This window comes from Trichosurus vulpecula, chromosome 1, assembly GCF_011100635.1.
Source record: "Trichosurus vulpecula isolate mTriVul1 chromosome 1, mTriVul1.pri, whole genome shotgun sequence".
In the NCBI taxonomy this organism is placed as follows: Eukaryota; Metazoa; Chordata; class Mammalia; order Diprotodontia; family Phalangeridae; genus Trichosurus; species Trichosurus vulpecula.
This window is the reverse complement of record NC_050573.1, coordinates 57,671,624-57,694,768: the sequence shown is the minus strand read 5'-3', so window position 1 is coordinate 57,694,768 and position 23,145 is coordinate 57,671,624. Positions and strand designations below refer to the sequence as shown.

The following is a 23,145-nucleotide window of genomic DNA, read 5'->3' as shown; positions in this document are numbered from 1 at the left end:
GTGGCAGTGGTGCAAAGAACTCTCAGCTTCTGGGGCTAGAAAATACTTCCCAAAGCCCTAGGCGTGGGCGAGGGAAACAGCGAGCATCTCCAAAAAAGAGGCAGGGTCAGACTGGGTTTGGGTGATTCCGGGCCGGGGATGGGGGTTGGGGGTGAAGAAGGGGAGGGAAAGGAGGTCAGAGCCAGGCTGGGGTCTGAATTGAGATGGTGGGGGAAACGGCTTGAGTGGGGGAGGGGAACAGAGGAGAGGGAATAAGCCCGATGAAGGGGAGAGGAGGAGCAGTGAGGGGTGGTGGTGCCAGCCCGAGAAGGGGGAAGGGCCAGTGCCCAGGGGACAAGGGGGGGAGGGGGGCACCGCCCTACAAGCCAAGAGGGAGGCGGGGGGAGGGGAAGGGGCACCGCCCCACAAAGGGGGAGGGGCAGTGCCCAGCAAGGGGGTGGGGCATGGCCTCTGGAGGAGGGAAATTGAGGGGGGAGGGGCGTTACCCCTTCCCGGGCCCACGTGGAGAGGGGGCCGAGGGGGGCGGGGCGGCCAGTAGCGACCCGAGGTCGGGGGCGTTTCCCCCCTCTCTGCCCCCTTCCCCCGGGGGCCATTGTGCCGCCGCAGCGGGAGTGGGGCGCGCGTAGGGGGGCGGGGCCGCCCCTCCCCTCGCCTCCCCCCACCGGAGGGGGCGCACGCGGTGGCCCGGCCCCCCCCTCTGGGCGGGGTCCCCTCCCCGCCCCCGCGGTCTCCGGTGCGTCAGGGGCGCGTCAGTGAGTGAGCGCGCGGGGCGGGCGGAGCCGGAGAGAGCGGAGCGCGGAGCCGGAGGGAGAGAAGGAGGGACCGGCCGGCGGCGGCGGGGACAGGCGTGGGCAGCGGCGGCGACAGCGCGAGGGCTCTAGCTCGGGTCTCTCTCTCTCCCCCTCGCTCTCCCCGCCCGCCCGGCGCCCAGGGGCCGGCATGTCGGCCGTGGCCTGCGTGGATTACTTCGCCGCCGAGTGCCTGGTGTCCATCTCCACGGGTGCCGTGGTGCACCCGGCGGCCCTGCCCCGGCCCGAGCCCCCGCCCCCGGCCCCGCCGGCCCCCGATCCGCCGGCCCCGGGCGACTGCAGCCGGGAGGACCTGGAGGTGCGCGAGGCTCTGCAGGCGGCCGCGGCGCGCGGGGGCTCCCCCGCCCCGGGCCCCGGCCCCGCCGAGCCCCCCAACTTGCTGGCGGTAGCCAACATCCTGACGGACCTGCGCGGGCCGCGCCCCGCCTCGGCTCACTCGGAGAGCGGCAGCAGCACCTCCTCGTCGTCCTCGTCCTGCTCCTGCGGCGGGGACCCCGACGGCGCCCCCCCGGCCGGGCCGCCCGCTCCCACGGCCGCCGCCCACGCCGCCTCCCGCCGCTGCCACAGCCCTTCGCCGCCCAGCAAGCGCCACCCGTGCCGCTTCGAGGGCTGCTGCAAAGTTTACGGGAAGTCCTCCCACCTCAAGGCGCACATGCGGACGCACACAGGTGAGAGCCGCCCCCCCACCCCCGCCTCTCTAGTCCCCTGCCATCCCCGCCTCTCCGCCTCCCTCCCCAGCCCGGCCTGGGACCTGCTGCCCCGCTGCTCTCGGCCGGCCCCTGGGCTCCGCTCTGCGCCCTCTCCCCCGTATCCCTTCTCTCCGCAGGTTCGCGTGTCGCCGCCACCCCCTCTCGGCGCACCCCGCCGCTGGCAGTCCCAGCACCCCAGTTCAGCTCGCCTTCGCGCCCCGCGGTCTATGCCCCCGCCCCCCCATCCTGGGCCCTCGATTCCCCCTTTCTGTCTGCCCTCCCCCTAGCACCATTGCTTCCCCTCCCCCGCTTCGTACCACCCCTTCCCGGCTCCCTGACCCTCCTCTCCCTCGGGGGTCCCCCGCCTTTGTTCCCCGCCAGCTGGGGGCTGGGGTGGGGGCGGTTGGGGGGGAGGGAGAAAGGTCGGGAGGCGGGATCGGTGATTTTCCACGCGGCTTCTATCTTCCTCCTCCTCCCTCCCAACCCCCCTCCCTGCGGGGGCGGGCACAGTTCGGTCTTCTGGGGGCCTGGAGCCCGGGTTGGGGGGCGGTGGGTACCCAGTGTGGCCCCCGCGGACTCGCGTGGCCCCGGCTTTGTGTGGGCGTGGGTGGGGACCCCGCCCCCACGCGGTCCCCCCTCCCTTTCTAGCGTTTCCTGAGGCGCGGGATTTGGGGGGGGTTCTCTGTTCGGATTAATGTATATGTGTGCATTGAGGGGCACACTAATAAGTTTGTTAAGTGGGTGCAATTGGCGCGACCCCCGCCCCCGCTGCTGCCCGCCGAGTGGAGTCGAGGGGAGGGGAGGGGACTCGGGTGGGCGGCGCCCAGGGAGCCGGCTGGGAGCGCGAGGTTGGCACAGCGCCCTGCGCGGGGGCCGGGGGGGGGCGGCGTGCGGGCGGGCTGGCAGGCAGGCGGGCGGGCGGGCAGCACTTGAGTGGGGAAGGGGAGGCTGGGAAGCGGTGGACTCCGGAGTCTGTACTGGGGGCGGAGGGGGGCGTGGGACGCCTGTCCTCCCAGCTGATCCGCTCTGCCTGCGGCCCCTCCCCTCCTCTCTGGGTCCTTCGGGCTGGTGGGGGAGCGGGAATGGAGGGGTGGGGCCATGGGGGCTAGGGGAGGATCTGAAACTGCTGCCTGAAGTTGGAGGGGGGGGCGGTTAACCCAAAACCCATTTTGCATTTTAAGCCTTCTCGGATTATGTCTTTTCAAATATGTGATGATCTTGTTTGGGTGGGGCTGAGCAGCCCGAGAGACACCAGGTGGGGAATGTTTGACTTAGGGGCTGGGGGAGTTGGGAGGGGGGCAAAGCGGCTGGTGTAGAACCTGAGAACAGAGAATGTCAGCTTAGTAAGGGACCTTTGAGATCCATCTGGTAGGTCTTTCATTTTACAGGTGAGGATTCAGTCCCAGAAAGGGAGGAACTTGCCTTAGGCCCTTTGACCCCCAAATTCCTTGCCCTTCCATCTGTACTAGGCTGCCTACCATCTTATATGTGTGTTCATGGAATCGTTTCATGTTGCATTTATTTGTGTGGCATATCCTCCCACTAGACTGCAAACTCCCTAAGCCAAGGACCTTACTTCTATTTCTGTATCTTGTCCATAATCTCTTACAATGCTTTGAATACAGTAGAAATGGAAGGAAATCTAGGCCCAGAGAGAGCTGGTGACTTACCCAGGGTCACACAGTTGACTGGAAGGGCTGAACCTGGGTACCCTTTCTAGGAGCCAATTGCACTGTTCCAGATCAGACCTTTATTAGTGACTAGTAAAGCTTGATAGATTTCATGCTAGAACTAGACCTTGTTTTCAGTCCAGCCCTCTTATTTTACAGTTGGGGAAACTGAGGCCTGAGGGGTTGTGACTTGGCCAAGCTCACCCTGGGTAGTAAGTAATCAATGGTATTTGAACCCAGGCCCTCTGGCTCCAAAACTAATCTTATGGGGAAAAAAACATTTTTTTTTTCCCCTCATTTCTACCCTTCCCCTTCAGGTTTTGATTTTATCTGGGGATTTTAGCAATCTTTACCTGTCCTTAGAACCATCCTTACAGCCTCCTTTTGACCACACTGAGTAGGCCTTCAAGGAGTTACTGACCACACTAATAAATGGGGTCGGTAGGGATATCACCCCTCCAAGCATACCTAGCCCTTTGTCTTTCTCCAGGAGTTACCCTACAACCCTCAGCATATTTCCCCGTACCAGAGAATCAGCTCCATGGGGTCAGGCTGCTTCCTGCCTCTTAGTTAAACTTTGTCTCTTTCTCAGTGATCTGGAGAAATGGAATGGACACTCCATTGCAGGATTGTTTCATATTGATCTGGGTATGATTCCCCAGTGCTTGGGCACGTAGTAGGTGCTTACATGCTTGCTGATTCATACAGAGTAGGCACTTAAGAGTTTGATTGAACATAGTTGTTGTTTTTTTTTTCCCCCAAGGGCTTTTAGAATAGAGAATGTTGAGTGTTAGAAGAGCTTGAATGGGACCCTGGAAATTCATCATTTTGTAAATGGGGAAACTGAGGCCCTCAGAAGGGAAGGGATGGGACTTGCCTAGGGTCACAAGGTGAGTGATCAAGTTTGAGCAAGTCTTGTCTGTTTTGGCAATGAGGACACTATTCCATTTCTCTGAAGGAATATCCAGGGACAGCAAAAAAAAAAAAAAAAAAAGTGGGCTAATAGATCCTCCCCCCCCCACCTTTAAGGGGAGTAGATATGTGAGTTCTTTGGTGGAGGGCACTCAAACTCTCCAGAGTTGGAAGGAAGGCGCTTTCGAAGCTAGAATTGACCTGGGACCCACAGAGATGTACCCTAGACCTCCATCCTCCTGACTCTGAGGTCCCCCAGGTTTTCCGCCCATTACTACTCCTCCCTCTTCCCTTAGTCTCTTTTGATTTCCCTGTTTGTAGTGTTAAGGAGGGGTAAAGAAGCTGGGAGGGGAGGGGAAGGGCCTGTTCATGAACTCGGCTTGACTCTAGGGTCTGCCTCCCTGTTCTTCCTTCAGCTGGCCCTCGCTTGCAGTCCTGTGGAGAAAGCAAGAATGTTAAATAGTGAGGTTATCACCAATAACACCCAGATGAAAGAAAAATGATAAATCATACATCTGTACTGGACAGAGTCCTGCCTGTGTGACTGTAATTGTTACTTAACCTCTCTCGTTTCTTCATGAATAAAATGGGCGGATTGAGCCAATTTCTAAGGTCTCATCCATCTGTTAGTTTACAAAATTGTCAAACTCTATGAGGGAGGCAGGGAGTCTTATACCCATTTCATAGAAGGGACAATTGGGGCTCACAGGATCATAGATTTAGAGATGGAAAGGACCTTTAAGGTCAGTGAGTCCAGCTTCCTCAATTTACAGATGAGAGAACTGAGATGCGGAGGCTTTTAAGGCTCACACAGCTAGTTTGTAAGACAGGATTTGAATCCAGGTCTCCGTGACTCTGGATTCCAGTGTATTGTTCACTATAGCTCCCAGTAGAGGCAGAGTAGTATTTGTTTATAGTTATGTGGGTCAAGCAGAAGCCTTATTGGAAAGTCTGTGTCCTTACCACTCCACTCTGGTGTTAAATGGTGCCATTTGGGGCTCAGAGGAGGAAGATCACCTCCTCTTCCCCCTCCCCCCTCACACACTCACTGAGTTGGAAAGGTGTGAGTCGGGCTGCAGTGAGAAGGTGGTACTGCTCTTGTCTAATCCTCCCTCTCCTCTCTAGAAGGGCTGTTTGCGAGGGCCTAGGGAAGGGTCTTTGCCTCCTCCCTGTAGGATGTGGAGGGCTAGAGCTGCTTATGGCAGCAAATGGAAACACGGTTGAGTCAGGAATGACTCTGAGGGCCCCCTCCCCCCCCGCCCCCGTTCCACACTTTATAGAGGCCCACAGTGGAACTTGCTTAAGTAGCTACATAGTCTGGTGTGATGAAAGAGTCCTGGATTAATGGGAGCTGGACGAAGTGGTTTATGTTCCCCTTCTACCCTTGACCGGCTGTGGGACCTTGAGCAGGTGAATTGGCTTCTCTGGCCTCAGTCTCTTCATTGGTAAAATGAGTCGACGTTGGACTGGACAGCTTCTGAGGGCCCTTTGGATTCTGGACGGAGGAGAGAAAAGGGAGGACAAAAGGGAACCCTCCTTTGTGTTGTGGTGGAAAGAACTCCGGGTACGGAATCTGAAGACCTTCGTCATCTTGGGCGAGTCCTCTCCCTTTCAAGCCTCAGTTTCCAATTTATAAATGAGAAGAGTTGGACTCTCAAGACCACGGTGGAAGGTCTCTAAGGGCCCTTCCAGCTCTCAGTCCCGTGATCCCCTGAGTTGAAAGATGAGGCTTTGTTGTAGATTGTTTTCCGCCTCCCTTTGGGCAGCTCTGTGGCACCGGAGAGAGCGCAGGACCCGTAATAGGGAAGACTCATCTTCCTGATTTTAAATCCGCTTACCAGCTGCGGGGCCCTGGGCAAGTCGCTTTATCCTGTTTGCCTCAGTTTCTTCATCTGTATAATGAGCTGGAGAAGGAAATGGGAGACCACTCCAGGATCTGTGCCAAGAAAACCCAAAAGAGGTCGCAGAGGGTCAGACGTGACTGAAAACCAGTGGACAACAGCGTTCCTGTCCCCACCCCAGCCTCTCTCAGCTCAGGTCCCCTTAGCGGTGTGACAGTCCTTCCTCGGTGGTCCGTGGGTACGGATGATACGCCCTATGGAGATCAACTGGCCTCCCTGGGACGTCAGCTTCAGGGGCGGAGGAGATGGGCTCTTGGGGGTAGGAGGAGGAGGACAGGAATGAGCTCCCAGCCGGCGTCCGGCCCTCAGGCTCGACCTTCAAAACCATCTAGGCCGGAGACTCTTAACCTGGGGAGGGTGAACTTTAAAAAAAAAACTATTTCCATGGAATTGGTTTCCTTTGTAATCCAACATAATTTTTAAAAGTGCATTGAAAGACATTATTCTGAGTACGCTTCCTCAGCCTCCCCTCCCCGGGTGGTCTTGATTCAAAAACGATTAAGACCTTTCCTGCCCTCATCTAATCCAATATAGATTCTATAATCTGTATTATCTATATTATCTATAGATAATATTGCATGGGTGAAATGACTTACCCAAGGTCCCCTAGGTGACAGGTCTGGGATTGGAACCCAGGTTTGCGGGCTCCAAATAAAGCTTGCTTCCCATTATATTCTGATCACTTGATGTCTGGGTATTGGGTTGGTTTTCTTTTATTTTTCCTCTTAGAAGTAAAGAGTGAGAGTGTGTGTGTGTGTGTGTGTGTGTGTGAGAGAGAGAGAGAGAGAAAGAGTGAGTGTGTGAGAGAGTGAGTGTGTTTGTGAGAGAGAAAAGAGTGAGAGTGTGTGAGAGAGTGTGTGTGTGTGAGAGTGAGAGTGTGAGGAGGGGGGGAGAGAGAGAGAGAGAGAGTGTGTGTGTGAGTGTGTTTGTGAGAGAGAGAGTGTGTGTGAGAGAGAGAAAAGAGTGAGAGTGTGTGAGAGAGAGAGTGTGTGTGTGTGTGTGAGAGAGAGAGAGAGTGAGAGTGTGAGGGGGGGGAGAGAGAGTGTGTGAGTGTGTTTGTGAGAGAGAGTGTGTGTGTGAGAGAGAGAGTGTGAGGAGGGGGGGAGAGAGAGTGTGTGTGAGTGTGTTTGTGAGAGAGTGAGAGTGTGGGGGGGGGAGAGAGAGTGTGTGTGTGTGTGTGTGTGTGTGTGTGGGTGGGTGAGTGTATGTTAGTTCTAGCTAGGGGGTGAATGGCCAGGGCCCTAAGGAAATTTCAGGGCCCCTCAGAGTACAGCCAAATGGATTCCTGGACTCTGAGTCAGGAGCCCAGAGTTTCAGTCCTGGCTTGGCCATCGATGTGACCTTGGGGAAGTCCACAAGATCATCTGGCCCAACCTTTCTGTTTTCCAGGGAAAACCAAAGGGCCTAAACTTCATTTGCCCGTAGCCTGGGGTTATACTGGTAGAATCCTACAAGGGACCTTAGAAGTGTTTAACCCAGCACCTCTGCCCCCCGCCCCGCCCCCCAATACTGCTTGACTGAGGAGGAAGCAGTCCTTAAGAAGGGAAGGGGATCCACCCCCTAGGAGCTGATGACCAATCCTGGAGTAGATCCCAGGTCTGTGTCTCCAACCACCATTCTGGACTGGGGCTGTTGTTTCTTTTGGCAGGCAGGATGCTGAGATCCGTTCTTTGGTCTGACTCTTGGCAGCTTGTAGGATTGGGGAGGTTACATCTCTGTCAGTTTCCTTATCTGTGAAATGGGGCCAGTGATAACCCTTTCCCTCCCTACCTCACAGGATTGCAGGGTACCTGGGCCTCCTGAAAGGTGTTCCTTCTCCCTCCCGCCCCCATCCACCATCCCCAGCCTCCCTGGGGCTCAGAGACCTTTCAGGGTGCACTGACTCCTAGTCCATATTGACTGAGCACCAATTAGCCACCAAGTTAAGTACTGCCTGCCTGGAGGTGAGACTGGCTTTAAGACCCAGGAGGAAAATTGTACAGTTTAGAGGAAATTTTTTCCCGTTTTTTTCCATTCCTTCTATCCCCCTCCCCCACCAGGTGGTTTCTTCTAGGGCCCCCGGGGAGGGTTAAGGGGGGGAGATAATTGGGTTAATTAACATTGGGAAGTGGGGGAAGCTCTGGACCCCCTGGTTTGTTTGTGTCTGGGTTTGCAGGCCTGTCTGGATGCCTGAGAGGGGAGCTGTAGGGAGGGAGGCTGGGAGGCCAGCTGGGTAGGGTTTGGGGATTCCGAAAGAAGGATCAGAGAGAGAGGTGTGGGGGGGGGGGGCGGTAGGTAAGACTGGATGTTGTGGCACATGATGAAGAGAGCACCCAGTGTCAGCTGGGAGGGGTCCTTGGGTTCAGTCAGCTGAACTTCCTCACTTGACAAACTGTAGCTCACATTTGATAGCAGCTTTTCAGTTAGATTTTACCCAGCAGCCTGTCTTAGGACAACCCTGCCAAGAAGGCTGTGTAAGCACTGTTGCCCCATTTCAGAGCTGAAGAAACTGAGACACAGAATGGTCTGGAGACTTGTCTAAAGTTGGGACCAGAAAATGGGTTTCCTGTCTGACAGTTGAGTGGTTTTTTCCCACCTCATGGGGATATTAACTGATGCACTGTCCCCTTTTGCCGCCCCCCCCCCACATCCTTCAGTTGCTCTTCCCTGTTTCTAGAGAGGCAGCAAGAAACCTGGGTTCAAATCCTTCCACTGCTCCTTGCTACCTGTGTGACCTTGGACAACTTACTTGTCCTCTCTGGGTCCATTTCATCTTCTGAAAAATGAGGCCTTCCAGCCTTAAATCTGTGAAACTGATCCCCCTAGTAGAGAAGAAGAAGCTAGCATCTAGATAGCACCTTAAGGTTGGCAAATATTATCTCATATGACCAACCCTTCTAAGTAGGTAGTGGAAAGAACACCAGATAGGGGAGGACCTGTGTGACCTTGGGTGAGTCTCCCACTTTCTGGGCCTCATTTTCCCTGCCTGTAAAGTTAAATTGAGAGGTTAAGTGACTTCTCCAAGGTCACACAGTTAATGAGTACTGGAGACAGGCCTTCCAGACTTTCTGACTCCAGGTCCAGTGCTCTGTCTGCTCACTGGGCTCTAGTTCTCCTGGGAATCTGCTCCTTTCTGGCCTTTGCTACTCCAGGTTTAGGGGCTAAAGCCCAGGGCTGAGCTTCCAGCTCTGCTCCCCATACAAATTGACTGCAGACAGCTGCCAAGCCTTTCCTCCCCATCTGGGAAATGTAACGGAGCAGCACTGGGGTTGGCGGTCTCTGAGGCCCCTTCCTACCGGGCCCAAATGTTCTAGAAGTCAAGCTGGCCTCCAGGGCCTCGTGGAAGTCTCAGTTTCACAGTCTGTACACATGGGGTTTATGATCATTTCATAGCACCTATGTCTCAGGATTTAGTGAGATATTCTGTGTAAAGTGCTTTACACACGTTAAAGGCTGTAGGTACAATTACTTTTATTACTGTCATCATTATTAGTATCATCATTTTGGGATTTGGGCAAGGGAGACTGGACCCAAGCTTCAGCCTAGTCCCATACTTGGGACAGCCCTGACTGTCCTCCAGGCCCAAGTCCTGCACATCTCTCTCCCTAGAGAGACAAGTTGGACCTAGGACTCGGGGGTTGGGAGCCTGGTGCCCTTCTCTCCTTGGCCTCAGATTCCCATGGCTTCTGAAGTGCCCTCGGTCCTCAGGGCCAGGCATGGTACTGATACTGATTCTCCGAAGTGGGACTTGGGTGTTGTGGGGGCAGTACCAGGCTGAGCTGATGCTGGGGCCCTAAGTGGAGTGGGCGTCTGAGGCAGGCGGAGGCCCTGCTAGAGAATAGCTAGTTGGTCATCTTCAACCCATCTAAGCAGTTGTAAATGCTTTCTCCCTCCTTCTCTAGCTCAGGTTTTGGGCATAAAAAGTGGGGAGCGGTGAGCCATGTTGTCTTAGGGTACTAGCAGGTGCCTGATAAATAGAAGACCTAGCTAGGTACTTGGCCCACCTCTGCTATTGACTAATTGGATTGTCACTTAACTTCTGAGCCTCAGTTTCCATACTTGTGAAATGGGACTAATCCTTCTGCTTATTTTGAGTATGTTTTGTACTCTAAATGGGGGCTGCTGTTACCCTGCTTCTGTTCCACTCTTTGTTGTAAATGAGGTTGAATGAATTAGTGGATGGATGGCAAAGGTCTCTGACGGTCTCTTTTCTGGGTTTGTTCATCAGTTTCTTGGAGGGGTAGGTGGTGATTGGCATATTTCTTTGGACTCGGGAGTGTCTTGGCGTCCTCTACATGGGGGAGATAAGTCCTCTGTTTTTCTTTATACTGACCCTCCCTGATAAGGCCTGGGGTGGGGGGGGGGGAGTGGGGTGGTGGAGGAGAGTGAGTGGCTGGTTTTAATAACAGAGAGTCATTAGGGTAGCCCATGACTTCATTTCTGGAGTCCCTTCTCATTCTCCAGAAACCTGGCAAGGTCTTAGTTGGGGGGTGGCCCCTTTCCCTTTGTTGAATAAGGCCGCAGGCCCTGCCACCCCTGCCCCTCACCTTCCTGCAAAGGGAAAGGAGTGAGCATTTTTCCAGGCCCTGCCAGGCATTGCACTAAATACTTGTATAAATATCTCATTCGATCCTCACAAAAACCCCCAAGATTGGTGCTGTGATTATCCCCATTGTTACTGTTGAGAAAACTGAGGCAGGCAGAGGTTAAATGACTTCCCTAACTCAAGGCCCAGTTTTCTATCTGCTGCACCACCAGATGCTTCTAAGTCTGTAATCCCCTTTTCAAAAGGAGAGACTTCCTTGAAGAAGAAATTTCCTATGAAACTTGGGAGGTTGGGTAGGGCATCCCCACTTCTGCCCACTTTACAGATGAGGAAACTGAGATCCAGAGAAGTTATCATTTGTTAGGGTCACAGAAGCCTGAGCTCGGTGCTCTCTTCTGAGAGCCGGCCTCTGCTGCCTGTCCTGGATTAAGCTGGCCACGTGGACATCTGGGGAAAAGGGGTGGGGGGGAAGCCCCTTCTTTGCTCCCCCTCTGCTGAGCGAGGTTTAGATGCTAGGGCCTGACTCCCAGTGTGTGGCCCTGGGGGAATGGCTTGTACCTGGCACCCATCTGGTAGCCAGCAAGGGCCCCCTCTACCTTTGGGTGCTTCTTCAGGGCTTGTTTTTCTACTCCAGGAATAAATTTGGCCTGTGTTCCCAGGAAACCCCATGACACAAAATCACCATGTCAGGTAGGAAGGACCTTAGAGACCATCTAATCTAACCCCTTCATTGTTCAATTGGGGAAACTGAGACTTAAATGCCACTTGAAGCCTTACAAAGCACTTTCTTCATTTAAAAACCTGAACTTGTGAGATTAGGCCATTCCTACATCACCTGCCTTTGGATAAGACACTAGCAGGGCATGACCTTGGAATCAGGACTACCTGAGTTGAAAGCCTGCCTCCTGTGCTTGCTAGCTGTGTTGCCCTGGGTAAGTCACCTTCCATCATGCTTAGGTCCTTTGTCTGTAAACTTAGAAATAATATCACATTCCTCATGGGGTCATGATTAGGGCCAAGTGAGAAAAATATGTTTCAAATGCTTTGTAAATTTTAAAAGCATTATATAAATGCTGGCTATTAGCATTCTCATTCAACAGAGTTCCTGCCCTTTTGTAGCTTAAGATCTAGTAGCAGAATGAAGCTATAATGCTACATAAAAGGCACGAGGTGGAAGTGAGGGACAAAGGGATACAGGAAGGGCCATCCCCCCAGGGAAAGGGACGGAGAGACGCCATAGGAGGACTGGTGAGCATTCTGTAGGCGAGGAAGGGAGAGAGTATTCCAGGCCCAAGGAGCTGTGTCAATGAGAGAGGGTGGCGAGTTCTGAAGACAGTTAACCAGAATCAGCCACTTTGGCTAGGACGTGAGGCCTAGCTAGGAAAAGGGGGTCAGAGGAGGCTGGGAATGGGAAGGTGGTGCTAGATTGTGGAAGGCCTTGAATGCTGAGCTAAAACAAGTCTGGATTTGATTCCTTAGGCAGTTGGGAGCCATGGGAGATCTTGGAGTGACACATAGGCCTTGGTCAAATCCTGGGCTCTTTCCCCCTTCGTCCTCATGGATACACACAGGCTAGATGGTACAGGGGAAAGGGCGCATCTTTTCTTTGGAATTTGGGGCCTTAAGAGTATAAAGAGTTCTAAGAATCTGGCAAATTTGAATTCTAATCTTAGCAGCTGGGCAGGCCTCCTTGGGCCTCCTTTTCGCCCCTCTGTAGAAGGGGTCATCAACTCCCTATGATCCTAAGATGAGGAAAGTGCAAAGGAAATGAGGGTCTCCATCATGGGGCTGAGACTTAATTAAAGCGGAGGAATCTGGACTTAGTAGCTCATCTCTCAAAGGTGTAAGAGACCTAAGAGGACGTCTTGTCCACCGGGACCTGAAGCTCTTCCTCCTTCCCCACCCCTCACAACATTCATGATGGTTTCCCAGCCCTCAGTGACAGGGAGCTCACTACTTCGAGAAGCAGCCCTGTCTCTTTCTGGGTTAGTGCTCTGATTGTTAGAGGGGTTTGTTTTTAGTGGACATCTCCCTCTGCTGCTTCTGCCTACCTCTTGGTCTTAGCCTTAGGTCTCTGCCCTTGAGGGCAATGTTTAGGCCGCCCTTTCTCCCTCCCCCTTCCTTTAAGACTCCTGGGTCTGTGTTAATCACAACGCAGCAGCTCAAAAGTGCTGTCCCATCACCTGACCCAGATCCGTTCTCCATTCACCCTTTTAGTAGATGAGAAAACTGAGGCTCAGACAGGGAAAGATTTTGCCAAAATGTCGAGTGACATCCCCTCCTAGGGGGTGATGGCCATCTGTGTCCTAACTTAGTACTACCTGAGCTCTGGCCCCCCATTTCCTCCCTAAACGGCAGTGGGTTGCCTGGGACATGGGGGGCCCTGATTGGGGTAGCCTCTGGGGGCTGGGAGCTAGAGGGGAGAGGACTGCTGTGTTTCCAAGGACTCTTCCCTTTGGGCCTGGCCTAGAAGGCTGTTGCGGGGAGCGGTGTGCAGGAACTACTGGTTTGTTTAGACTGTGCTGGGCCCCTGCTCTCAGAGCATGGGGGAAAACGTGAGCCTGGAGGTAGGAGGAGGGGCAGGGTTGGGGAACGACCACGGGACATTTTCCCTGCTCTGTCTGCTCACGTACGTGCGGCTGCTCTGTTCCCAGCTGGGCCTTGTTCCCGACTTGAAACCCTCACACATCCTGTCCCCCATGTCTCCCCTCCCCTTCCTCCTCTCCTTGACTCTCTGCCTCTTGCTACCTGACCCAGCTGGAGAGGGCCTGCCTCGGAGATAGAGCCTGCTGCTGGTTTCAGACAGGAACAGGGGTGCTGAGGGCTCCCTGCTATGGCACAGCTCCCACCCCAGGGATCCTATGGACGACCTCCAAAGAGCCCCCCTCCTCCCCTGCCCCCCCATCACAAACCAGGCCTGGGAACAGGGAAGTAGTGAGCCTCATCAAAATGAAAGTGAAAATGCAAGTATGGCCTGTCCTAAGCTCCCCTGCTCCTCTCATGTCCCCTCTTCACCTCAACCCCCAAACTGGGTGTGTGTCTGCATGTGCTTGTGCCAGTGTGGGGGAGGTAGAGAGATGGAGGGGAGGACCCTGCCAATCTCCACAGTCCCACCTTGCCCTCAGCAGCAGCTGTGGCCAAGGCCTACTGCCACTGCCCTAGTTCTGACACTGAAGTTTTTACCCTACTTCCTTTTCTGAGCTCAGGTGAGAGATCTGAACAAGCAAATAGGCAGGTTCCTGGTGGATCCCTTCAAAAACAGGGAATGAAGGAGCTTCTGGGAAAAGGTGAAAGAGGAGGAGAGAGGGAGGAAGAGAGAGAGTGTGTGTGTGTGTGTATGTATATACATTTACCCAGGTAGCCTAGAAGCAGCTAGATGGCTCAGTGGGTAGAGCAGCTGATCTGGAGTTGGGAAGAGCTGAGTGCAAATTCAACCTCAGACACCTACTAGCTGTGGGACCCTGAGCAACTCACTCGACCTGTCTGCCTCGGTTTCCCCATCTATAAAATGGGGTCATAATTATCGCCTGTTTCCCAGGGTTGTTGGGAAAATCAAATGAGATGATATTTGTCAAGTGCTTTGCAAACCTTACAAGATTTATGTAAATGATAGCTGCTGTTATCATTAATGTGAGAATTGTTATGGCCATTTAACAGGTGAAGAAACTGAGGGTCAGAGTGGCTCAATGACTTCAGAACACCTCCGAAGCACCTTAGAGATCATCTATTCCAAGTCCACACCTGGCCCAAGAATCTGTTTGACAACATTGCCCCTGAATGGCTACACACATGCTTCTTGATAATCCTTTGTAGGGGTGGCCAGGACTCAATACCTCCTGAGCGATGGGGCCGTTGTGGAATTTGTGGATAGCTCTCATTGTGCAGGAGGTCTTGCTTCCGCTGGCCCTAGATCAGCCTCTGACGGCTCCTACTTTTGCCCTCTGAGGGTCTTCAGAACCTCCTTTTGGAGTGAAGTTGTCCCATGCTCACTTTTCTTCTGCCACCCCTCTTCTTTAGGCTCAGAGAGGATTGAAGTGACTTACCCAAGGTCAAACAATCTACTAGGAAGTACCCGGAGTAGGTTTAGATTGTTCTGACTTCAGGTTCAGCATGCTGTTTGCTTCCCTGTGCTCCAGATGTGGTCTGAAGAGGATTCTCCCCTCCCACCCCCTTTCTGGACATTGCCCTTCCCCTAAGGCTCAGAAAAGTCAAGCAACTTGCCCCAAATCCCATAGCTTTTGAGTGGGAAACCTAGGGTAGCATTAATTTTTTTTTCCAGCTTGCCCTGTCACACTGTTGACTCACTAAGATCTCCAGAGTTAGAACCGTTACTTAATTAATATCTTCATCCACCCTCTACTGGTAAAGTTGATTATTTGAACCCGGGACAGAATTTTGCATTTATCCTGTTAAATTTCATCTCATTGGCTTCAGCCTGTTGGAGGCCAGTGACTTGCCCACAGTCCAGTCAATTGGCTTATTAGGAGTCAGACCTCGTTCACTCCCCAGTGTCTTCACTCTGAGGGTCGGTGCTCATTCTCCCACAGCACATGGCAAAGAAGGGGAAAGAGGGGGCAGCCCCAAGACAAATAAGATCATAAGAGAGCATCTTGAGTGAGTCTCCAAGCCCAGAACTGCCCCTTCCTCGGGTATCTAGCAGATTTGATTAGCAAAGCCATCATTTGTGATGATTTGGAAGCTCATGAACTGAAGTTAAACAAAAAATTGGAGAAAGGCAAATGTCTCTGTTTCTTCTCTCCCCCTCCTAACACCTCACCCCACCCCACCCCTGGGAAAATAATATAGTCTACAAAGTATCGGCCAGAAATTTGACTCCAGTTCCCAGCAACATTGTAGAACGTGTTATTAAAGGGATGATCAGTGAACTAGTAAAGTAGGTGAAAGAACCATACAGACGAATGCTCTAAATCTCTAAGAAGAGAAGGGAAAATTAAGGTTTTACTTAGTACCCATGACATTGGCTGAGATGAGAAAAGATAAAACTGATAAATGTTGGTGAGGCTGTGGGAAGATGGGCACATTAGTTTCCCGTTGGTGGAGCTGTTAGCTTGTCCAGCCATTCTGGAAAGAAAATTTGTAATTAATGCTTTTTAAAATTACTGAAGGGTGTGTGTGTGTGTGTGTGTGTGTGTGTGTGTGTGTGTGTGTACACGTATCTATAAATATATGTGTGTGTCTATAAATAGAGACACACGTATACATAAATACTTTGGCTCAGCAAATACCAAGCATCTAGCTCAGAGAGAGGTCAAAGACATAAGGAAAGAGCCTCTCTATACAGTACAGACACTTTTAGTGGCACTTCTCGTGGTTGCAGAGAACTGGCAGGAAAACCCTTGTCTGCCAGTTGGGGGAATGGCTGAACAAATTGTGAAAGTAATGGCATATACTTGAACCATAAGAAATGGTGACTGGAGAATCTAGAGAAGCTTAGAAAGTAGAGCATTGCACAGCATAAGCAGAAGCCACAGGACCTGCCGCTAATAAAAGGTCAGAGATGTCTCACATTTTCAGACTCTGCTAGTGTGTTTGTTTTGCTTGACAACTAGCCAAGGCATCTGAGGGTCCAGTGGGGAGAGAGCTGGGCCTGGATTCAGGAAGACTTGAGTTCAGATTCAGGCTCTGACACAGCTATGTCACCCTGGGCAAGTCACTTAACCCGTCTGCCTATTTCCTCTTCTGTAAAATGAGGATAATAAAAGCCCCTCCCAAGGTGGTTGTGAGAATCGTATGAGATGATAGTTGTGAAGCCCGTAGCGCAGCGCCCAACGCACAGCATTCTATAAATGTCAGGGGTTATTATTACTGATTGTACCTGACTTATTCCATGGGAGGGCTCTATTTAGCAAGGGGTGGGGGAGTTGGGGAGCCTTTTAAAGACCAGGGCATGTCGGAGTAACCTTATTTCCTCTTTCACAGCTGGGTTATGAGACTTAAACAGATGAGAGGAACTCTCTAGATACAGTTACCTCAGTTTTTGCAAAGCATTTGACAAAATCCCCTGCTGTTCTTAGGGAGAAGATGGGAGACAAGTGGCCTAGCGCAATTAGGTGGATTTGAAACTGGTTAAATGCTGGAGAGAGTGAATTATTAAGTTTGATGTCCTTTTTGGAAGGGGGTCTCTAGTGGCGTACCTGAGAGATCGCTGCTGGGCTGGGGGCCATTCCACGTTTTTCTTAGTCATTCAAAGCAGAGATGGTACAGACGCCTGCCCTATTTGCAGATGACACTACTCTGGTGGCTCTCGACAGCTTAGAGCACAGGAGCCTTTTTATATGTCCTGGTCCCTTTCTCAGAATCAAGTTCAAATACATAAGATTGCATAGGAAATCAAATATAGTGAAATACAGTTATCCAGATGTTTAAAAAAATTCATGGATACCCCTCCCCACCCCTTGCCCAGGCTAAGAAGTCCTGGCTGGCCTAGGACATTGGGCCAGATCTCCTTAGGTGATATTAAGTGTAGTGATAAATGTGTCAAGTGTTCACACTTGGGTTCCAGAAATCAACTTCCTAAGCATACTGTGGAGAAGCCGTGGCCAGACAGCAAAATCTAGGGCTATTCGTGGAGTTAGGACAAACTCAACATGAATTAGCAGTGTGGCATTGTAGGAAAGTGGACAGGACCACAGAAATTCCCACTGACCCCTTGGGTGTTGGAGTGAGCTTCTCATCGAGATACAGCTTGGATCAGAGCTCTTCTGAGGGCTGGCTCTTCCAGCTTGGAGACTCTGGGACTCTTGACTATTCATTCAATCTCAAGACATGACGTCCTGTTCCAGGGCTGGGATCGCCAGGGGAAGCTTTCAGGAAATGCGGTTCTTAAGCTTAAACCCTCAAGGATGCGTAGGCTTTTCATGGGCTAGGAGCAGGAAGGGTGGGAGAACATACATTCCAAGGGAAGAAGAAAATACCTCGTATTCTGATGGGAGTAATGTCCCCATTTTACAGACACAGAGGAAAAATTTCAGACCAAGAGAAGTCAAGTGACTTGTCCTAGGTCACAAGACTTGTCAAATGCAGCTCTTAGAGGAGGAACCTTGACTCCTGTTCCTGGGAGCTCACTGTGGCAGACAAAAATCATTGAGAATGTTGATTTCAAAAAATCCCTCCTTCCCTCTGCTCCCTTCACCAGACCCCTTCATGGGTAGCAGAGAGAGAGCCATAGAGGCTGGACCTACGGTCAAGAAAGTTCTGGTTTCAAATCCTGCCTCTAGACCCTGACTTGCCTCAGTGACTGGAGCCTCTGTGAAAACAAAGATGATTCCTGCAACACCAAACTCACCCAGGATGAGGTTGTGGTTATTAAGCCTTTGTGACTTACTGTGGCCCAAACCTAATGCTAAGCTCCAGGGTTAGGCAGGCTAAGCTGTCCGTCAGAGCACAGACCATGCCTACAGGGATGTGTCTTCCTAGACCGATGCTTGGAGCATTTTCAGCTTGGGGTGCCCAGCCATACCTGGGCCTCTGATAATGCCTCCTTCAGAGGCCCCAGGTGCCCTCTGCTCCAGGAGGAGGCAGGGGGGACGTTGTCTTTAGACAACTCTTAGTCACAGTACTGCTGCATTCTTTACTCTTCAGGACTTGTGATTTTGTGATTGTTCATATGGGTCTCTTCCATGGTTCAGATAGCGGCTTCTCAGATTCTCTGGGCAGCCAATGGATATGGGGACCTATGTGGCTAATTCCACATTTCCTTTTGTTTGGGCATCTGAGCACTTTGCAGTCCCAGAGAGAAGCTGCTTAGGGAGGGGATCTCATGCCCTTAGGGAGGAGGTGAGGTCCGAGCTGACAGAGGAGGGAAGGGCTGCTGGGTAAAATAACCCAGGTCCAGCTGGTTTGGGAGCTCTTCTCTCTCCGTCTGTCTCTCTCTCTCTCTCTCTCTCTCTCTCTCTCTCTCTCTCTCTCTCTCTCTCTCTCTCTCACAACACACACACACACACAAATATGCTATACATCTATGTACTCCTCTCATACACAGATTCCATGCCTTACACACTCTCTCTCTCTCTCTCTCTCTCTTCCTCTCCCCCCCCCTCTCTTTTCTCCATCCCACCCCCCACACACACACTCGCACTCTCACATACATACACACGCTCTCTCACACACATTTATTCATTCTCTCTCTCCTCCTACCCCTCCCCCTCCCCCTATTGGAAAGCAAGGAATAATCTATGTCTGGGGTATAAAGGAAGTTGAATTGGTATTGTTATCTTCTCCCTGTGACTGTGCTTCTTTCTTATTCTCCTAATTTCTTGGGAAGGACAAGGAAGGTTGTGGCTCTTAGGGGGTACCATTGGGGCTGGAGGGAACTCCATGAGTTGTACATACATTGTGCCTGAGTGGGCTCCTGTGGCTGTTTGTTTGCTCTAGTGTATGGGGGGGGGAGGGCAGCTGGCTCCATTCTCTTCAGCACCTCAGTGGCCCAGGCCTTTCCCTAGTCCATCTAATGATTGGAGGCAGGACCTACCTTGGGGTAAGTGGGGCATGGGAGGAGATATAGGGAGGTTCGAAGCATGAGATGCCAACTCCAGCTCTGTCTCCTCTGCTCCTGAGCACCCTCACTCCCCACTGCACCCCTTCTGTCTGATACTCTCCTTCCCTCCCCACACTGAAGGCCTGTCTGGCTCAGCAACCTTGGCCATCTGGCCTCTGGGAAATCCTCATTCCTAATCTTTGGGAGCTGCAGCTGCTGCTGCCACCATCATCATTTCTGCCATCAGCCCTGTTCTCCCTCTTCAACCTCTTGAGAAGGGAAGGGGGGAACTGCAGCTGGAAAAAAGCTGGCTTCTTGGGGGGGGGATACAGAAGATCGCTACCTTACGGTCCTCATAGACTTTAGGATTCTCAGGGAGTTTAGAGCTTATTTATAATTGTACAGCTGCCGCCCCCCCCACCCATTTTATAGAAGATGAAAATGGGCTCCAAGAGTGACACAGATAGTAAACTGAGTTAGTATTAGAACCCAGGCCTTCTGACTCTAAGTTCATTGCTCTTTCCTCTACATATGTGGTGTTGAACTCAAAATAAGGACATCCCTGTAGGCCTCATAAGAACTTAGAAAGCCACAAAATACATTGTCTATTTTTATTTATTTTGTTAAACATTTCCTAGTTAATTTTAACCTAGTTCAGGCAGCAGGAGCTTTATGTGAGTTGACACCTCTGTTGTGATTCACTTCCCCCCCATCAGGTGAGGGTGGTAATGGTTTCTGATTCACTTTCCAGGGCTATGCCAAGTAAAGGTTCAGATGGAGGCAGCTCCCTTCTCCCTCCATAGACTCACAGGTTTGGAAGTGACCTTAGAAAATAGAATGTCAAAAGGACTAGAAATCATCTCTTCTAGGCCATCCTTTCAGAGGACTAGGGAAGGGGGCAGCTAGGTGGTGCAGTGAATAGAGCACTAGCCCTGGAGTTAGGACCACCTGAGTTCAAATCTGGCCTCAGATACTTGACTAGCTGTGTGACCTTGGGCAAGTCACTTTAACCCCAATTGCCCTGCCATTCCCTCCTCCAAAAAAGAAAAAGATTAAAAAAAATAACTTAGAAGACTAGGGAGGGAGAATGATTTGTCTTGCAGTGATAGCATTAGCTGGAATGCCCTCTGAGGGCCTCTCCAGTGTTACAGGTGTGGGAATTTGGAGGGGTGAAGGGTGACCCTCCACCTGGTGACTGAGAGCCAACCTGGACTGCTGGTCTCAGTGACACATCTGTACCTTTTTCCTACAGGTGAGCGTCCTTTCCCCTGCACATGGTTAGGCTGCATTAAGAAGTTTGCACGTTCGGATGAGCTGGCCCGGCACTACCGGACGCACACCGGCGAGAAACGTTTCTCCTGCCCCATCTGCACCAAGCGTTTCATGCGAAGCGACCACCTGACCAAGCACGCCCGCCGTCACCCCACCTTCCACCCCAGCATGATCAAGCGTCAGGGGGCCCGCAGCGTCTCCCCCAGCGACTCGCTGGCCTCTGCCCCCTGCAGCCTGGCGGGCAGCCCCAGCCCCAGCCCAGCACCCAGCCCTGCTGCCTTCCTCTAGGGGAAAGGGTCTAGGAAGCTGCTGCCACTGCCCCTCATTCTTCCAACATCTCCCCTCACCCCACCTTGGGCCTCCCTGAAGAGCCATCTCCCCTTGGACCTTCTGCCTCTTCTGAAGCTGGCTGCCTCACCAGATGGAGGAGGCCCTCCCTGTGCCCCTTTCAGGGCACAGACTGGGACGCCAAGGACTTTCCTTCCCCTGGGGCCACCTGATTTTATATTTTTAACCATCGTGCTGATGGTAGGGTGGGAGGGTGGGTGTATCGGACCACTGGGGGCTGGGGACAGAGAATAGCACCAGCATTTGCCTGGGAGGGGGGGAAGGTGGGGTTGCTCCCAGCACCCACCCCCTCCAGGGTCTCTGCCATCCATTTGGGCCACCTTTGCCCCAGGGATTCCCTGAGGGGTGACGGCATGTGGGGGGTTGGGTGAAGGGGAACAGCAAAGCTAGAACCCCAGTTGTCAGCTGGTTTTTCTTCATCCTTAAGAGAAGGCTTTCTGGGCTCTGGGATTGAGATTTTAGGGTCAGAATTCTTGGACCTCTGTGGATATTCTTTGTTTTTTCTTTTTAAACCTGTGGAGGCTCCATGGACTCTCCCCAAAGGTGAGCCCCCAAGCAGAGCACACATCCCAGGTTGGGGGGGGGGGGCAGAGGGGCACCCCCTCCGTGCCCAGGCCTTGAAGGCAGCTGGCAACGTTGGAGACAGAAAATAATGCTTTCTATTTCTGTACATAGTGAGGATGATTATTAATAATATTTTTTTTAATATTGATTAAATGTGGAATCCAGGTTTGATGAGAGGCAGACACGCAAGGCCGTTCCTTTACTCCCCCTGTCCCCCCTACAGTGCCTCTCTGCTGGCAGGGTGTCTTGGATGTCTCAGCATGGAGGCCCAGGGACTGGGCAGGAGGTGTGGACTGGTTCAGCCCAAAAGGTTGAAGTCTGTAAGTGTGTGTATGTAACATTGCATAGAGCACATAACCTCCCACGCCCAGCGCACCATCCCCAAGAAGTCTTGTCAGGGATGAAGACTCTTGGGCCAAATCTAGCCAGGAATATGGCCCTAAGGTCAGAGCAGAGCTTGGAGAGCCTTAAAGTCATAGTGTCTTCCCAAGCTGGAGAATAGGAGAATTTGGACTACCAGCCCTCAGGGTTTTGCTAAGGTGGAGGGGCTTTTTCCAAGCCCTTTGGTGCCTAGGAAGAGGTCATTTGGACCAAGGATCTGGGAACCTGACCCAGTTTGGGTCACCTCTCTGTTGGGGATCGGACAGTGGCTCAGGGTTGAATTTTGGGGGTGCCAGAGAGGCCATTGCTGCTTGTGAAGCCATCCACATACCCCGACTCCTTGTTCTTGGAGGAGAGCCCTTGCCAGCCTCTGACTTTTATCCTGCTGGTATGGATCATAGGATTCAGTGCTGGAAAGGGGTCTTAATACCCTCCTTTGACATCTGGGGAACTAAGGCTTGGGGAGGCAGGGGAGTGACTTGCCCAAGGTCAAACAACTCGTCCCTTGAATGGCCTGGGACGGTTCCCCCTGCCCGCATTCCCCAAAGCTAGCTTGGTGCAGGCCCCTTGATGCGAGCTAGCTCATTGATGGTGCCAAGAACAGCCATCAGGCCTGTAGGTGATAAAGCTGGTAAAATGACTTGGGGGGGTGGGGGCTGGGCCTCTAGGCAGCATCTGTTGCCAGATTCTTCCTCCACCTCGTTACACTGGGGTTGGCTGGGGTAGGTCAAATCCCCAAGGGAAGCCATTGGAGATGTTCAGGGAAATGGGGGTTTGGGAGCGGGGGGAGGGCAGCCCCCCCACCCCTAGGCAATCTCAGGTGTCTGTAGGTTTTGTTTATGTGCAGCAGCTCTTGCCTCCTCCCCCACAAGGGGGCTGATGGCTTTATTTCTGAAGCTGTCTGCATCTCTTGGGGGGGGGGGTGGGTATAAAGTGGATGTGGACTCGGGGTAAGACTTTGGCTTCTTCCAAAGAACTAACAATTCAAAGTCAGGCCTGGGTCTGAGGACTCTAATTAAATGGGAACCCATGCCCTTTGCCAAAGGCACTTCCCCAGGGTTGGCCAAGGGAGAGACAACTGGGTTTTTTCTTCCTTTTTCTACCTGTCTCAGGCAGTGTACTGGTAGGGCATGAGCCTAAGGCTGCCCCCTTGTCTTCAGAGTCTTTCCAGGCTCCTCCCAGTTCTTGGTGTGCATGGGGGTAGGGGTTAACCATGATGGGGGGTGGGGATCATGCCCTGTCTTCCTCCCTGCCCCTTCCTGAAGGTTACTTTAGCCCTCCTTCCTACTCATGGTCTTGCGACAGCCAATCATGTCTGGAAGCTGCACCTTTGCTTCAAAGCCAGTTTCTCTCTCTCTCTCTCTCTCTCTCTCTCTCTCTCTCTCTCTCTCTCTCTCTCTCTCTCTCTCTCCCTCTCTCCCCCTCTCCCCTGTCCCCTCCTCCCCTCCCTCCCCCTCCCCCTGTCCCCTTCCTTCTCCCTCTCTTCCTCTCTCTCCCCACCTTCCTCTCTCTTCCTCCTCCCTCTTTCTTCTGCTCTCTCTCCTCCCTCCCTCTCTCCCCTGCCCTCTCTCCCCCCC

At 52.6% G+C, this 23,145-nt stretch overlaps 1 protein-coding gene across 1 annotated transcript; it reads left to right on the top strand.

Annotated features, from left to right (window-relative positions):
- The first annotated feature begins 939 nt into the window (after positions 1–939).
- On the top strand, positions 940–20,777 carry KLF16 (Kruppel like factor 16). The gene is made up of 2 exons (XM_036741893.1): positions 940–1,477; positions 20,256–20,777. The coding sequence occupies exons 1-2, from the start codon at positions 940–942 to the stop codon at positions 20,561–20,563; spliced, it is 846 nt and encodes a 281-aa protein (XP_036597788.1). The 3' UTR covers positions 20,564–20,777.
- Positions 20,778–23,145: the final 2,368 nt, after the last annotated feature.

Excerpts from the sequence above, each read along its gene's own strand:
- KLF16 (XM_036741893.1), top strand. The coding sequence starts at position 940 with ATGTCGGCCGTGGCCTGCGTGGATTACTTCGCCGCCGAGTGCCTGGTG. Across the intron at positions 1,478-20,255 it reads GCACATGCGGACGCACACAG|GTGAGCGTCCTTTCCCCTGC; the intron begins GTGAGAGCCGCC and ends TTTTTCCTACAG.